Consider the following 18,250-nt stretch of genomic DNA (forward strand, 5'->3'; position numbering starts at 1 on the left):
TTTGTTTTGGACGTTTATGTTGCAACTCTCACACAGACTTCGCAAACAAACATGCACACACAGACACCTGCGCACAAACACTCCTATTTAACCCCACAACACAACCACGGCATCATCATCATCATCACGGCGGCGGCTGATTGTGTTTCTTGTTCTCCTTGCAGTCGCGGAAAGCCAGCGAGCAGTCAAAGAGCGTTGAGAGTAAGACAGACAGCATAGGCAGTGGAAGGGCCATTCCTATCAAACAGGTGAGAACCCACGCACGCGTTACAACCTCCTAAAATGCACCGGGTGAGTACACGACACCTTTTTGCGTTGGCCAGCACAACCCTTGTCTTCTGTCATGTTTACGCTTTCAATGCCAGCCATTCAACAAAAAAAAAAAAAAAAAGGAGGGAGTACCTTTTGAGTGGCAGCCAATTTAGAACATCGAGACTGATCTTTCAAGGCTCACATGAGACGATGTAAAACACGGAGACTACTTTCATCATCGCACAGAAATAAAAAAGTTTCTACCTAGTTTTTAAGAATCAGTGATTGAACATGGGTTGGTTTCACCCAAATCACTGTTTTGGGACCTCCAGAAATGCAGAAAACAAGCTTTTTGTGAAAAGATGTTTTGCACAACAGAGACTTTGATGCTATTAATTTTTGCTTGAGTGACGCCATCGGAACCGTCCTTGTGCGTGTGCAATAAATGTGCATTTGATAGCAAAGTAAGGTATTTAGAAAAATATTCAGAAGTGTAACAGTTTTACATTTGACAACATTTCAAAACTATTTGCACACTATTTAGTAGTAGTAGTATTTAGTCATGTGCGTGTACAGCTACTTTACGTCATCGCTTGTACTTCTAAATGGTCTATTCTCTATCATCTTTTCTTTCTTATGTGACACTCTTTGTGAAGATTTAACGTGACAGACACTACTTGGAAGGGTCAAATTTGCACAGTTCCGCCATATTCACAAGGGATCCAATACTACCACGTGCTGGCCATAGTTAGTGTTTTGTTTCGTTTTTTTTTTCCCCTTCTTTCCCAGTTTACTGATCAAACCAGAGTTGCACAAGACTTTTCTCCGCCTCTTCTCATTAACAAAAACATTTTTTAAAAAAGAAACACGTACCGGTAGTTGTCAACAACACTGAAAGAGTTAAATGACGTCGACTATCCTAAAGGTTTTTTTGCACACAAACTTGTTTTTTTTAAACATTTAAACCCAATGTTTAAAATGGTAGAGCTCCCCCTAATGTCAATGAGGAAAGGAAATGAACAATTCTCTGCTTACTGCTTTTATGAACATCTTGTGTGACGCATTGTACACACATTCCATAACAACCCTGTTTTTGTTTCTGTTCACTTCCTCATTGGGGGTCCTTTTGTTTCATGTCACAATCATTGAGTCCATGGCTACTTAAGATTGACCAAATATTTTTGTTTGTTTGTTTGTTTGTTTGTTTGTTTGTTTGTTTATTGAACATAAAACATATATACAGTAATAATTTGACAGAAAATAAGGTAGATAAAAAAAGTAAAAAGAAAGAAATCAATCTTCATTCAACACAGTTATTATGTTCAAGGGAGTAGGAAGAAGTAAAAAACTTATCTAGTCCTACCCCGTTATGTGATTGTATCTAATAAATCATTTTTATATCAATCAGAAAAGTAAGAAGAAAGAAGTCTCCATTAAGGCTCATACTTTACCCTTAACCGTGATATTTTTACAACTTTTGGTTTGTATCGGGATTATATACTTCCACACCCTGACACTCTTGTGTCAATTTTCTCTTAAATTCATAATGGATATTTATATACCTTTCTCTATTTATCAACTTAGTTCTGATTTATCATTATATTTAATGTTTTGAATTTATCATTTTAACTCTGATTGATGTAGGTTGTTTGTACTATTTTTTTGAATTTGTTTTTTAACTCAGCAAGCGATTTACTCATTTTCAGGTCCGTATATTGAACGGGCTTAACATCGACCCTGATTGTTTGGCAAGCAGGAGGATAAAAAAATACCTCCCGTCATCATACCCCACACAACAGGATAATTGCTCGGGATAATCTTTTAGAGAGACTCAAACCGATAATTGGGCCTCTGCTGACTTTGGTTGAAAGGTTGGGAAATGATGCTCCAATTTGGGCCAATTATTGGCGTATGTACCCTGCTTCACGGCTGGAATTTTATTCAGTGATTCCCAACCACTATTGTGCTGTGACAGATGATCGGGTGTTCTGTGGCAAAAAGCCAATGTCGCCTAATTGGGCAGATTTTTTTTTTTCTTTTACAACAAAATCACGTATCTTTTTCTATATCTTGCTCTTCCACTAAATGACAGAAGGAACACTTACCGGAACCTGTTTATCCTTCTTCCCATCTGGTTCCTATTCATACAACAGAATAATAGTTTTATGTTCAACTGAACAGTTTTCACACAAAGTAAACGGTGTGTAAATTGAGATCAGCATTATTTTAGTATGTGAATGTGAATATACACACACATATATACATTTAGTTTTTTTTTTATGACATTTATGTTCGGTGGTTTGTCGTGAGATTATCTTAATGTAAAATATGTGACATGGCTCAATAAAGGTTGAGAAACGCTGATTTAATTGCTTTAGGACTTCTTTCATCTGTGGTTTGTTAAAATGGCCACTAGATGGTAGCACACTTCAGGGAAAGTGGGATCTCGCAGCCCAGCACAAAGTACTGTATTTCAACACTGTACAGGGAAGACATAGTATGGAACGCAAAAAAAAAAAAAAAAGGAAAGAAATAAAATCCTTAAGTGCGTGATGATTATCATGTCGGTTGTTCAGAATAATTGACGTTTTGTCATAAATTTCTGCCACAACGACATTTGTTTGAATTACATTGGTCGAGAAATGTTCAGAAATGATGTTATTGTTGATGGCTGTTAATAATATGAGTGTATAGTGGAGCGGCCAAATACTATCAACAGGTCTCAGCATAATGTAGTACACTACAAACTTCAACTACAATAATAAATACATAGATAATTAACCTTCTTTGAATGAAAGGTGAGCATTTGTTTTGCCTTGTGTGCATCATTTTGGAACGAGGATTTTTTTTTCATAACTATTGATACGGTGTATATGATCGTGGTAATTTGATGTAGTGTCTCGTTTTTTATGTTTAACGGTCACATGGCCGTTTTATACTCTGTCCCTTAGTATTACACATGCACTGAAGTCTGACTTTTATATTCAGTGCACAAATAATTGGATTGCTTTTGTTTGTGCCATAAACATTCCATTGAATGATGAGTACATAGTTGTGTACATGGCTCAAAGAATGCAGTCACATAAATGATCCGCTGTAAAAGTTATAGATAAATATAGTTACACAGATAGTCAGATACACTGAATATTAAATTCATTACACATTTGAGTGAAAATCATTTCCAACGTTTGGCTTTTTCAGTTGTAATTGCTCACAATTATACACAAAGCCAGACATCAATGACTGTTAATGCTCTCTTTTTTTTTAACATGCTACTCATTCTCATTCATTTGATTGATGGGAAAAGTGTCATTGAATATATTTTATCACGGTAGTCCTTCAATGCCTCTAATTGCATTTTTAAATGTAAAATAAGTAAAGATCAGTTTGCCTACTTTAATATTTCATACGGTGACACATTTGAATTGTCCCGCCTTTATTAGCATGCCCTACATTTTCAGCCCGCAATAATATGATAGTTTGCATTAGATCTCTTTTCCTTGAAAAATATTCATTTATCCATAAATCTGCAGATTCCAATTGAGCAAGAAGTTAAACACACACACACACACACACACACACACACTGAGCCATCTTGAGTTTAAACCCCAGCCACCTTCTTAAAGTATCATGGCAACTTTTGACAAAATAAGGCCCCACCCAACCCCCCACCCCCTGCCCCTTCTCCCCTGCTTTTTTCTTTATCTACAAAGGAAGGGGGGGGTGGGTGATGGGAGGGGAAGTAACAGATCTGCAGACCAGTCAAATGGACAATCAAGTGGGGATCAAAGTGTCAATGTGGTTTTAGTTACCACTCCCTCTCATTGAAAGAGAGCCAAATTACCAAATTACGCATGGTGGGGCCGATACCTACCCCCCCACTTCTTCCCCCTTTCCATCTATGAAAATAGTGAGGATAACAATGGATTTACTGAGATGTCCTTTTTTCCCCTTTATTTTTTGAGAATGTTTGCAGAGTAGACGATGCGCACCAACTCTGTCAGTGTGTTGAAGGTGGCACATACAAGCTTAGTCAGTTCAAGGAAAATGAATACAGGATGGAGATACCAATATCACAATGGATGGTACAGTTTTCTCTCATGATACATTGAGGATTCCCAAACCGTAATACACACGTCTAGAGCTGTTTGAAATTTTTCTTTGTAAAATGCTGGTGAGCAAATTGCGATGAGATATTGAAGTTGGTGCAGGGTTTTAAAATGTGTGAGTGTGACTTTTTTTGATGTTCTGTGCTTTCATCGTTAATCTAAATACAGGTTTCTCAGCATACACAGTCGGATTTTTTTCCTCCCCAATTTTTTCCAACGTGATTTATTTAGTTATTTTGGGGAGCGTGATGCTGGTATTCTAGCTTCCTATTTTCCATGTAATCAATGTTTATTAGCTTTTTGGGAATAACCTTTGGGGTTAAATTGTTATTATTTTTTCCCCCCAATGCATTTCTATGAATGCCAATTTGACACTCATTTTGGCTTTTCATGGGCCGGGCCGGTTCCAATCCCATGCTTAACTGTACAGCTAAAAAGCTTGGATCAGTTGAATCTGTGATTTTTATTTTTATTTTTAATTATTATTTTAACTTGGGAATCCGCTCCGAAATCCTGATCGTGTATCTTATTCTGTAATGATGCAGGGATTCACAATCTGTGGTTGTACGCACCCTGGGGCTACTGTCTGCTTCGTATCTGAGTATGGTACATCTTTCCTTTCTACACATCTAAGACAAAACTACGTCACATGAGAAAAACAGTAACTACTCGGTAACTGAAAATGCCTCCCTGTGCCGTATGACCCAGTATTATTACGCCGCTGTGCCTACTAGATCATACGTTTGTACCGTCCTAAACCGAAACACCATTGTGTGTATAATTATGTATGGTAGATTGTTTTGTTTAATTGCTCTGCTCTTTGATTTGGGTTATTACATAATCAGTGTGTCATTAAAATGGTGCGTATCATCAATCTTCTTGTGAGGTACTCTACGATTTTGCTGGTCCTGGTGCTCCTGCAACGGCAAATACGTTCCCCGCCGTCTCCACGTGATGCACATACAGCACCCTCGCAACATTACGCCCGCTCGTCATTTGTCGGCAACCGGATGTGACACAAATGACAAATTATTCCCTTATGTTGTTAAAGATTTTCACATTATCGTGGTGCTGTCTTCTATCGATCTGCTTCACGGCGCCGATGAATAATAATAAGAAGCGGCGCGTTCTGATTGCACGTATAGATTAGTGCACGCCCCGGCAAGATCATGAGATGAACAGCATATTTTCTTGTAGAACACGCGACGTAACGGCGGCCCGGTTGCCCGGCGGCACCCTCATTTTGCTCTTTATGATTAGAGAGCGGTGTGCAAACTTGTTTACATTTATTTCATTGATGGCAAAGAGAGGGGTGGGGTGGAGGGGGAGTGATTAGCTGAAGGACATCATCAAGTTTACCATAAAAGCTTCCATTTAAAAAAAAAAAAGTAATTAGGTTAAAAGCACTTTTGGAAATCCTTCCTAAAAACTTTAACAAGAGTTTGTTGAAAAACAAAGTGAACTGTGTGTTCTTTGAAATTCATATTGCTTGTTGATTGTTTCAGTTTGTTTTTGTCCAAAGTATGGAATTGGATGAACATTAATATGCATAATAATCAATTATGGCAACATCTAGCAAACTTTAGTGTTTTCATCACGCCATATTTTCTTCTTTATTGTAATACTTTGATGTTGCTCTGCACAGTTATATAATGCTGTTAATACAAAAAATATGTTGGGCCACCTTAATTAATATTTTAAAAAATTGAAATGAATCCATCTTAAATGTAATTAATATTAAGTGATTAATGTGATGATGATGAAGTTCAAATAAATGAAATGATATGTAAATCCAAGCACTTGTTATTGCTATTATTAATAACAATTACATGCGCAGTTACAAAATTATTGTGAGAACAAACAAATGGGCAAATTACAGTGATTTTATCGCAAATATGGGTAATTGAATCACACCGTTGACATTGACGACAGGGTGGAAAATGACACGCAGCAAATCTATACGGGAGACAAATGAGATTTATTCATCCACTTCTGTGCAAAAAAAAAAATGTATTTCTTTTTGTCTTGGTAAAGTAGCTACATGCAGCACTCATGCGCTCACACACATGCGCAAACGCGCGCACACGCACAAAGTGAGGGTCGGGATTAGGATGATTGTCGGCAAACAGCCTGGTGCCCGGGTCACCGGCTGTCCATTTCCTGATGTGTTAATCAGGATTGAAGCCTGCAGTTTGGGCCTTGCAAGCAAACACACACACCCTCCTGCTTCTACTCTGTGTCCCACACACACACACACACACGCACACGCACACACACACACGGCTGTAAAAGCACAAACATCGACCATGTTTAATCCCCTAATTAAGCGTGCCCCTCCTCACCATTTAACCCCAAAGAGCCTGCTGGCCCGCGCACTCAAAGGCGTTTGGTCACCTCCAGCTGAGGAACCTGCTTTGTTTACCAGTGGATTCCCTCGGCAGATAAGGAAACCCTAATAGCCCCCACCCCGTCCACCCCCACCTCAGATGATAAAATCCAATAGAGAAAAAAGGCCCCGCTTGGCCTTTGAAGGGGGCGATCACACTCCCTAATCCCCTGGATTAGGGGGGTCTTCCAGAGTTCGCCGTGTTATGTGTATGAATGCAGGGAGGTGGTCGGAATGTGCCCCAAAGGAACATGGAGGTGGTGAAGACGGACGGTCACCGCAATGAATCACTTGCGTCACGAAAGATGACAGCCAATCTTGAATTAAAATCAATTTAATATCTTGTTTTAAAAAGTAAATCACACACGTTTATAGTGGCTATTTTATGTTATTGGCAGAGATATTTGAGGGTTTCTATTAGCACTTGATTTTACAATGCTTTAAAAATGATGAGAAACCGTCTTTAAATTAATTTGTGTAGACCATTGGCAAAACCATATCCTGGTAGAAAACGTCCTGGATTGGTACCTTTATCTACACTTGCAATAAAGTGTTTTTATTTCCCTTGGCACATGCCCCCCCCCCTGCCCCCCACCTTCTCAAAATTTCATACAAATCAATTGTCCTCTCTGTGACAAATATGATCAACAAATAATCTGCAATGAAATATGTGACCTCTTTAGTGGAGGTGATTTAGGTGCATTCAATTCAGCCTGCCGGCCATATTTGTGCAATGCCTTTGCACAAGGCCGCCATTTCGGGGCGCTACGGTGCAACGCAACCTTCCTGTTAAAGTGCAGTGGCACTCTTTTGTTGGCCCGAATTCACCGCAAAGGGAACTTGAGCGCTTTTCACACAGTGTCACGGCCTTTCTTCTGGAACGCGTTTCCACAAGACCTGTCGTATTTGTGTAGTTAAGTGTTGCGATTCAGCTGCAAACTTTGTGTGCAGTGACATTGTTTTGTCAGTTGAAGTAAGTTTGGATGCAGCAGGTGGGCCATTTTTGTGTGGTGGGCATTTTTTTACAACAGCCATTTGTAGAAAAATAAACCTTTTATAATGTAGCATTGGTAATTTTCAAAATAAAAGCCTTTCATTTCATTGTCTGTCATTATTTATAATGCATGTCGGCCATTTTTTGATGTAATGTTTGCTGCAATGTTCACTTTGTTGGGAAAAAGGTCCACTAGTGTTTAACATTTCGTGCAATTCAGGACTACATTCCCAGTGTGTTCCCATCGCTCTGAGCGTTCTGCCTAATCGTGACGCTAGCTGTTTTGATGGTGTTTAACGTCCATTGATGGCTGCCGCTCACCGCGCGTGATGTCGTCTCTTCCAGGGAATCCTCCTGAAGCGAAGTGGCAAATCCCTCAACAAGGAGTGGAAGAAGAAATACGTCACGCTGTGCGATAACGGCGTCCTCACTTATCACCCCAGCTTACACGTGAGTATTGTCGCGCCCGCCGGCCCCTCCTCCTCGCATTCCATTTCTTTTTCAATCGGGTTTATGTGTTTGGTCTGCTCCTTTCGTCTCGACTGCTGAGCTTCACTCTCTCTCTCTCTCTCTCTCTCTCTCTCTCTCTCTATGCGATTACATTTACAACGCTGCTGCATCAGAGTCGATTACAAACACGTAGCTAATGATTCGCCTGATCTTGATTGCTATATAATGGCTGTTTAAGCCACTCTCGTGTCTCGGGCATTAGTGTTAAGCAAGAGGGCGTCCTGGTGGTCATCTCTCCCTCCCGCGGTGCTCATTCCCGCCGATGGCTAATGGAGACACGGCCGTGTCTCGGCTCCACGATGCCTTTTACTTGTAATGGCTCTCCCCGCGTGGCAGCCGAGCCTGACCGGCCCTCCACATCCATCTTTGTCACAGTCCCGCCGGGCCTCTAATACGGCTTATACACTCGGCTGGCTGTCGGTGCCACACCGAAGAACGGCCGTCCTTATCTACGACACTTCCTTTGCCAGTCAATATGTTTGCATGCACGCTTTGAGTGAGGTATGCAAATATCAATATTTAAAATATGAGAGACATGACTGTTGTAGCTGTTGTAGTACCAAGACTGGCCTGCGGGAGGTAGAGTGGCGCCACAGGGCATCCAGACTTCTGGAAAATGCAAAGAAGAATAGTCTACAAAAAGCTTGGTTCACTTTTGTGGTGAAGTGAAATCCAGAAAATATTTACATATATTTTAAACGAGAGTAATTTAAAAAGGCTGTCTTTATTTTATTTTCAATAAAAGAAAATACTTTGTTTTAAAATGGTACAGTTAAAAATGTGCTTCCCAAAACCGGTGTCATTTTTATGTTAAGCAGGTTTGTCGGTGGGGATGTCATGTTTCACCGCTATTTTTTGACAATTTTCTTTCGACTGTCACCTGCTTTTGAATTACCAGACCAACCACTTTTGCTTGTAAACAACCATTTTTGGCTTTTCAAGCAGGGTTGGGAAAACTCATCAACTAATCATGCCATATCTGATTTAGATGGACATCGTAATGCCATTTTAAAAACTTTAGCACTTTTTCAAATGTTTGAATTTTTTTAGCCTTCAAAACCCCTTTTTCATATTAACAAACAACCAATATGGCACAGTTTTCATTTTATTGTTGTTGATGACAAAGATAAGATGTCAAAAATGGAACCAAGAAAGTCAGTGGGGGTTTTGGGGGCTTTTTTTTGTTGGTTTTTTTTTTTGGTGCAATTTTCAAAAATTGCACCAAAGCACTGGCGCACTTGTCACCACACCTCGCAGAGCTCAGGCTTAGTGATGATCAATCAGACAATTTGTGGGTGGTTTCTCTGCGTAGTCCAGGACCATCAGGTACTCTTCTCCGGCCCTACGGTCGGGTACCACTGCATTCGAGCATCTATTCATCCATCCATTTTCCGATACGCTTCTCCTCACAAGGGTCGCGGGGCGTGCTGGAGCCAATCCTAGTTGTCTTCGGGCAGTAGGCGGGGGACACCCTGAACCGGTTGCCAGCCAATCGCAGGGCACACAGAGAGTAACAACCAATCACGCTCACACTCACACCTTGGGACAATTTAGAGTGTTCACTCAGCCTGCCGTGTATGTTTTTGGAATGTGGGACAAAACTGGAGTACCTGGGGGAAAAAAAGCACGTAGGCCCGGGAAGAACATGCAAACTCGACACAGGGAGGCCGCAGCTGGAATTGAACCCGGTACCTCTGCACTGTGAGGTCGACGCCCTAACCACGGGACGACCGGGCCGCCCCAGCATCTATTCAGACACCATAAATAAATGAAAGCTATTAACGTCTTTTGTCTAACGAGACGGGTCAGCCTCGGAGCAAATGGAGTCTGGTGCAGAAGCGAGCATCTTAATTTACAAGCCAGGCTGCGCCATTACAGTGATGTACGTAATTGACTGAACTTGCTATCGCTTGATCATTACAGCCATCACAGGTCACTGGGCCGCTCTATGAATGTGTGGCCTCACGTAGGGGAACGCAGAATGAGGGTTGCCTTCGTTCCGTAACGGCTTGTTCGGAGCTGCGGAGCGAGGAAGTGTGCGAGGGGGAGGAAGCGGGACAAGAGAGGCTGGGAAAAGGAGAGAGAGACGAACGAGGGAACGAGCGGGATCCTTTAATTTCACAGCCAGCCAAGCCATCCACACAATCACCTTCTGTTAATTCTATCTGCTACATCAATTAAATTGTTTGTAGAAACTAATTGAATGTGGCTTAATCACACATCTTAATAGCTTTGCACGCTTCGATCTGGCTGTTAATTCCCGCAATAAAACGAAATGAGAGCGCTCACTGGGTAATTAGCAAGGAGACTCGGGAAAGAAATGAGTGCTTTATGACTTGGTAATAAAAGCCAGGAGCCGGTGGGGGGGACGGAAAAGACGGCCGTCGTCGCCGCTTTTTGGTTTTTTTTTGTCTTTCTGCTGAGCACCATGATTTTCACCGGTGCTTCTCGCATTTGGGCTTTGAAGCAAATTGCAAGAGAGCGAGCGGTTGCTCTCATTATGAGGCTTATCGAGAGTTGGCGTGGACCCGGGTGATGATGCACTAGGTGACATCATTTCATGGACTACTAACATAGCTATCGCTAACTTCATTTCATAGTTTAAAGACATTTCCATCCTACATTTCTGTTTAACGCTATTTTGCACCACCCATTACTTAACAGTAATAAATGACGACAAATTTCTTTGTTTATTCGATCAGTTGTTTGGCTCCAGCAACACAAATACATCCGCATTGGCCGTGTAATTAGCCATTAGCGACATGCTAACTGACCAAAGTGTCATCAGTGACAAGAATGAAACAACGGAAGCTTCTTTTACCGTCATTTATTGGGCCAAAAGTTCCAAAAAGTAGTCCGTGAATGCAAAACAAACCCATTGACGTGACGACTGTACACCCGTTAGTGTCACTAGCATGTTGCCCGAGTGTTCGTTCCTGTTGTACACGTGTCATTTATGTGTCATTTAACCACTTGCGGGGTTGCGGTGACATCTCCTTGTCATGTTCGAACAGTGTCCACTCGGTGTGACTACTGAACAAATGGACTTTCAATTTGTTTTCCCCTCCTTCGTTCCTCCATTAAAACTGTTTTGGCTCCCGTAGGACTACATGCAGAATGTGCATGGGAAGGAGATCGACCTGCTGCGGACGACGGTCAAAGTGCCCGGGAAACGACCGCCGAGGGCGGTGGCCACCACCGTGGCCCCCACTGCGAGCCCCAAGACCAACGGGATGACCAAAGACCGCAGCGCCCTGCAGCTGGGCATCGGCAACACAGGTACGGTTTTCTTGCCTCGGTTTCGGGATATCATTTCAGTGACCTTGTCCGGACTGTCCAAAGAAATGTCGGATTATGCTTTTCTCATGCAAAATTTTGACTATTATTTCAACATAGGTGCAGATCAAATGATTCCAAGCCAGCAAAGAGCTGATATTTTCTTGAGCCCAATTGCCGATTTCTAGGGGACGCATTTAGCACAAAAGAGCTTTCTAAATGTGATCAAAGTCTTAAATTTAGCTTCCTTCACAACGTCTTGCTCCTCAGTATAATAACTGTCATTACTGTACTCATTCTATGTCCCGGGTTTGTGATTCATCATAAAATGCACGGCAGGTTAATTACGTGCTATCCACATGTTCCACACATGCAAATTAACTGCCTGGTACATAGTTAGCGTCGCACAATGAGACCTTAACGAGTGACCGCAAGAAGCGTCTTCATACTCCTTCATCAGCGATGCATTTAAACAAGATGGTAGCAGGAAGGCAAAGAAAAAAAGTTTGCTTTTGTCACAACGTGGCTTCGACCTACAGCCTAGTTGTGTCTCCGCAAGGTTGAGGAGGAGCTCGGTCTGGTCCGAAGCGTCGTGGCAGAGGTTCAAGTTTTAAAAATAAAACTCCCAGTGAGCCGCAAGCTGGCATGCTAAAACTGCAACTGGACAAAGGGCCCACGTTTAAGAGTAATTAATAATAGTTAGCCGGTCTCCCCCGTGTCGAGGGAGGTGGGTGCTCCCTGGAGCCAAGCGGCCGGGAAGTGGGGTTCCGAGCCAAAAAGCAGGGGACTCTCGGCGCTGTCCTGGCAGGTCCCTGGCGCCGCAGAACGGCTCAATTAGTCAAAATGGAGAGAAGATGAAGGAGTTTGCCGAGCCGAGGCTGTGGTGTCGGGATCGTCGGTCCCACTTTGGAACAGGGCAGGCCGGATTTTGGTGGGGGTAAAACGGCACTAACTGGTTCCGAAAGGTTGCAGAAAGGTAAATTCCCGACATTATCTGCCACCGTGCGCGTCTGGCAACAAAGCGAGGGAGATTGGCCTTCATCTCCATTTAGCGAGAGAAAGGTTACAAATCACATCAGGTCTCTCTCCTCGTGGAGGACCCTCTTCTGATTATGCGATCATGGTTTTGATTTCATTAGACATGCAATTGATGAGGGGAACAAAGGGGTAATTTCTCATTCAGGGCGACCGAATCACAAGCCTTGTCTTTGCCTTTGGTAATTCATGCATCCCTCGCTTCTGAAGACCTTTATAATCACCGTCAGGAGAGGCACAGCGCCGGCGAGGCAAAGGAGGGGTGGGGCGGGGCGGGGCGATACGAGAAAATGAAGAGCTGAGAGTGAAGACCACTTTGCCAGGCGTGCGTCCATCTTTAATTGCTGAACGGAACCCTTTTCGACATGATCCCCCAAGTTTGACAGATCAGCGTCCTCCAAATACTAATAGGCCTAGTCGCTTTTAGTCAAGACTCAAGCGGAGAGGGGTGCATGAACTCGCTGTCTGCTCTTGTGAAATGAAACGTGTTGCGCGAGTCGAATGTCGTACAAAAGTTAAGCACTATTTCACACTGAAACTCCATTTTTGGATACTGTATGATCCTCATGGTGAGTATACATCCAATGTCAGATGCGCGCTGTCCAACTACTGGGGCTCCCGTTGTGTACTTACGGCGGCAACGTAAATCCAGTTAGTCATGGTTGGGGCCCAAACAGCGACGGCTCAAAATTATGATCAATAGTCTTTGCAGAAACAAGACCAAAATGCTCTGATAATTGGAATACATTGTACTTTATTTTTGTTGGACAGAGATGATATTCATAATACTCTGACATGAGCACATGTGATTTGGTATTATTCTGGTCAACAAATTATTACTTTTTTTCTCTTTTTTTTTTTTTAATTCACAGACCTTCACAGATTTTATTTGTATTTTATTTATTTATTTATTTATTTTTAGCGCTGACTCTGAATCTGCCCTTGTTTTTTTTTCTGGAGCACATCCGGTTTTCATAATAATAACAATAATGAAAAGAAATTATGTAATGTAGCAATATGACATTGAGCCTTTTGTCTCAGTCCGAGAAGAAACTCATGCATTTACTTAGTAGTAAAAAAAAGCATATTGTGCGAGCTTTCAGAAGGTCAAACTTAAATATAAAATAAATGAAAATATCTCAAAAACCTGATTTGTTATAAAAAAAAAAGGAAAACCATTTTTAAAAATGGTCAATTAAGAACCCATTAAGTCATCCCTGATTAAAATTTGTTGTTGACCAACCAGTGTTATTATTCGCTAACTATATGAAATAACACATAACTTGTTGAACTTGTCATGTTTGGTAACAGAGACAGAATCCGATTTGCATAAACCTGATGACCAAAATACACAATAAAACAATTTTAATTCTGGTGTAGCACGTATGCTAAAAGAAGAATATGGAGCGGTCGAAGTGGGCGGACATCGCGGGACGTCAGCATGTTTGAGGGAAAAATGATGATGATGATGATGATGATGATCATCATCATCATCATCATCATAGCGGTGTATTACACGGCGGCAGATGATGTGCCGGCCAGCCCTGCATTAGCATGAGCGCGTCATTATGCCAATGCTCGTACATAATGACAACAACTCCACTGAGGGGTCGGGCCTCGTCACGGCTCATCAGCTCCCTGAAGGCCTTGGCCTAAAGTGAGGCGAGACGCTTCCCGCTTAATCCATCGCTTCTACTTATCACCACCACCTCCCTCCCCCAAACTGCCATGGAGAGTATCTATGCTCTTATCTTTATACACTTTGTGTATTACACAACCATTCTCCTGTTGTCTCGTAGCCTGTTCGGTTCATTTCACATATGTGCATTGAAATTCTTAGTAATGGAGTTAATAATGAGATACTAACAATGTTTGGCGAGACCCCCCCCCCCCCCCCGCCCCCCTCGTTCACGGCACGCTTGGATAATTACACCTCCTGTTATGCGATGTTATGTTATGTTATTGTATGGGTCAAATTGGCCCATGTTGTTTGAAATGTGTAGAAAAAAAAATAAAACTTCCGCTGACCTAATTTTTGCTCTTCTTTGTTGCTTATAAGATTTTCAGGATTTTAAGCCTTTCATGCACCCTGTAACCTGATAACATGATAAGCTGTCCACTGTCGTAACCGCCATCCCTGAAAGGGTTAAAGCCGATCGGCGAGTAAAACAAAACAAAACAATGACAACCGAACACTGAACCGATTAGAAGTTGATTTCAACAACGTGTTTATCGACTACAGAACAGTCGGGGGTTTTGGCCCGTCCCGGCCCACAGGAGCCCATGCCTGAATTTGGACAGGAAGTCGGCCATTTTGGGTCAACGCCGTAGCTTCTTTTTACAATTATATGTGAGGCTCAATGAAGAGCTGTCGGTTAGCCACAACTCTGATCTAAACTCAAGATCATATTTTTGAAAATCTAAAATACAGTAAACAGCCTGATGAAACATTGCACATTTTTTGGAGTCAGTACGGGAAGTTTTGAATCACCATCGTCCATTCCAATGTCAGAGAAGTGTTCGAAGCAGTGCGTGCATATCTGCCGTTGCATTTTGACAAAGGAGATCAAAATAATTAGATTTTAGTTGTTCAAAATATGAAACTGATACAGATTCATTAAAAACAGGGAATACTTGACAGGAGGTGCCTAATTGTTTTATTAAAAATAATTGTGCTTGTTACATGTCATATTCAGTTTTTGGAGTGAATTGTAGGTTTCCTAGCTGTAAACTATAGTCATAGAATATGAAATAAAAATAAATAAATCGTGAAATATTCCCGTGTATTGTAAATAAATATGAGTTTTACTTTTTGAAGTTATTCTAATTTGAGATGCACCTTGTAATTGTTTTTGCATTGTGTTTACGTCAAACCCTTTCGATGCCTTCACTGTCCCTCCGAAAGTTGACCAGCCGTCGCCGGGTTTGTTAGCGTCCATATTGGCTGTGCGACGCTCCCGGCTGGAGTTGTTAGCTCTTTTGAATGCCACAAGCTGATGATTATTTCTCCACTGTAATTACATTATCGTCCGCTTTATGCAGGAGTGGTCTGTGGGGACTAATGGGTGCAGCCATGTATAATTCATTTATCATTAGCATCCAATTTGACAATTAGATATGATTGTTGAATTTTAAATAGCAGTAGAATCTCTTTTGTCATTTCTGTTTTTCATCGGCGAGAGTCAAACTTTCTTTAAAGCAACAATATGTGGTAATTTTACCTTCATTTAAAAAAGGGCTGTTGTTGCCCTGGTAACTCAAGCACACACACACACACACTCACAACATTTACAAAGATAGTGGATTCATGAAGTAAGGCTGGCTAATTCTGTTAGTATTGACATTACTTTGCCATTTGAAGTTTAAAAGAACAAAATCAGCGTGTTCAAAAATGAACTTTTTAACACCATCATTGTCAAATGTATCCATTTGAACACTTTCAGGGACAGTGGTTAGTACAATGGACAGCTTATCATGTTATCAGGTTACAGGGTGCATGAAAGGGTTAAAGTTGTGGTTATTTGGTATGAAAGTTACTTTGCTTGGATTGATAAATACATTGATTAGTCAGGTCTCATCTCTCTCTCTCTCTCTCTCTCTCTCGCATATCCACTGACACCTCTTCTGAACATTAGTCTCTTAAAAGAACAACTCACAAGTTACAAGCACCAGAACTCCCAGAAGAGCTTTCGAATAGCCTCAAGCTCTCATGGCGGAAGAGTAATCAATTAGGATGACTGAATGACTCTCTCTCTCTCTAGCATATAAACAATGTTCATTGCATTTCCCGTTTTGGACACTTTTGGATAACCATGGGAAGATTATTCTTTAAAAACCAATCAAATTTCGATGACTTATTGCTTATTGTTTCCATTATGATTGAGCATCCGCAGTGTTCATATGCTGCCTTTATTTCTATTGTAACAAAGTTTCTCATTTTATTGCTTCCTCTCTCCCTCCCCCTTCGCGCTACTCCTCTTCTGCTCTGATTTCCGCGCGCTAATTTTCCTCTTCGTGCCTCAGCATGATTCTCCCGCTGTCACTCTCGTTCCCACTCTTGCTGCGATGGCGCTCCCTCCCCCTCTGGGACACCAAGATTAATATTCTTGGGCCCAACAAGATAATTACCGATACTAATTAGGCATGATTATGTGAATTTGATACACTTATTACTCTAGATAATGAGTAGGACATATTATCCTAACAAGCGCCCGTGCCGCTTAGTTTACCGTGTGACACACACACACACACACACACACACACACACACACACACACACACACACACACGCACACACACATTCTATAGATGTTCAGCTGTTGTGGCCTCAATGTAAAGCTAATGTGTAATCATAAAATAAAAAGCCGGGAACAAAGAAAATGTCAATAAAGTTGTATATATATTTTTGCTAACGTTCTAATTGAATTCCCCTCACCTCTCCATTAACATTGAAATGTTGGTAATTATTCTGGCATTCGGCGTACTCTTTTGACAATGTGTGGCCTTTTGGGGGGGGGGGCCTCAACAATGGCAAAAACGAACAAATATTTGCACAGGCATGTCTTATTTTGTAAATTCATACACAGTAGCCCCCTTCCCGCCCCTGAAAATTTTGAGAGAAATGGCCTCAGACCCCAGTTTCACAGATGATCACACATTTCGCTGAGCGTGTGCATTATACGTATGTCAATTGCCCCAAATAGAACAGAAAGTTGGCCATTTTCGTTTGAAGCAGACATTTTCAGCGAGTTCCAGAGCTTATATTTTGACAAACCTTTATAACCAGTGTACCACCAGAGACCAGCGGGTGTGCCGTGAGATAAATTCCCAAAATAATTTACCGACTACAAATATGTATTTTTTATAGTTACTTCCATCCAACCACCCCTCGTCTTCCTTTTTCTTGACATTTTGTTTGGTGGTGTTCCTTGAGCTTGTTCTCCTCATTTCAATAATTGTGCCTTGACTCAATCAAGTCTGGGGAAATGCCGTCCGGAGCATGTCATCATGATTTGATGATCATTTTGAGGATTTGCCTTGAGAAAGGGACCGTGAGGTTCCTTGCAGCTTTAATTCTTGTTCTTGCTCTTAATAAATGGCAAAGAGGTGTGAGTTTATGATGATTCTGAACGTGCCCGCGAGCTGGAGGAAGCACCCCGCATGGTGCCGCTGAGCCCATGAATTAGTGAAGAGGCATCGGCGGCTTGCCTGATTGGAGGTTTGGAGGAGTGCGCCTGCTGACGCCAACGCAGAGAGATGGATGTGCCAGTCGGAGGGATGAGGCGAGATAATTAGCCTTCAGAGTGTACCTTGTTAATTAAGGCCTAATTAGAGCAGCTTTGTGTGTGTGTGTGTGTGTGTGTGTGTGTGTGTGTGTGTGTGTTAGCGTGCTTCTACAGAAATAAACCCAACAACTTTTGACTCTTTTCCCTCGTTCACGAGCGCGCTAACTGGCGAACTTCTTGTCTTTGCCTTGTCTCCAGGCGCCTCGCACTCCAACAGCAGCTCGTCCCTGCAGACGGGCGCATCCTTGTTTGGCAGCAGCAAGGATGGAATGCACCAGCGTTCCTTCTCCGTTTCCAGCACTGACCAGTGGAACGACGCCATCAACACCAGTACGAGCAGCGCCGCCCGTAAGTAACGCTTAAAGATAAATGAAGCTCACATAAGGCCATATAAGCACTTCCG

The 18,250-nt window shown here is 41.9% G+C and overlaps 1 protein-coding gene across 1 annotated transcript in view; it reads left to right on the forward strand.

The window, feature by feature from the left end:
- Window positions 1–18,250, forward strand: part of agap3 (ArfGAP with GTPase domain, ankyrin repeat and PH domain 3) — a 91,192-nt gene that overhangs the window by 29,863 nt on the left and 43,079 nt on the right. The window contains exons 9-12 of the mRNA XM_086129943.1: window positions 165–248; window positions 8,087–8,191; window positions 11,356–11,530; window positions 18,046–18,195. Of these exons, the coding sequence (XP_085986069.1) occupies window positions 165–248; window positions 8,087–8,191; window positions 11,356–11,530; window positions 18,046–18,195 (514 nt within the window). The remainder of the gene's footprint in view (window positions 1–164; window positions 249–8,086; window positions 8,192–11,355; window positions 11,531–18,045; window positions 18,196–18,250) is intronic.

This window comes from Hippocampus guttulatus, chromosome 14 (assembly GCF_054856545.1).
Source record: "Hippocampus guttulatus isolate MCC_2025c chromosome 14, RoL_Hgut_1.0, whole genome shotgun sequence".
NCBI lineage: Eukaryota > Metazoa > Chordata > Actinopteri > Syngnathiformes > Syngnathidae > Hippocampus > Hippocampus guttulatus.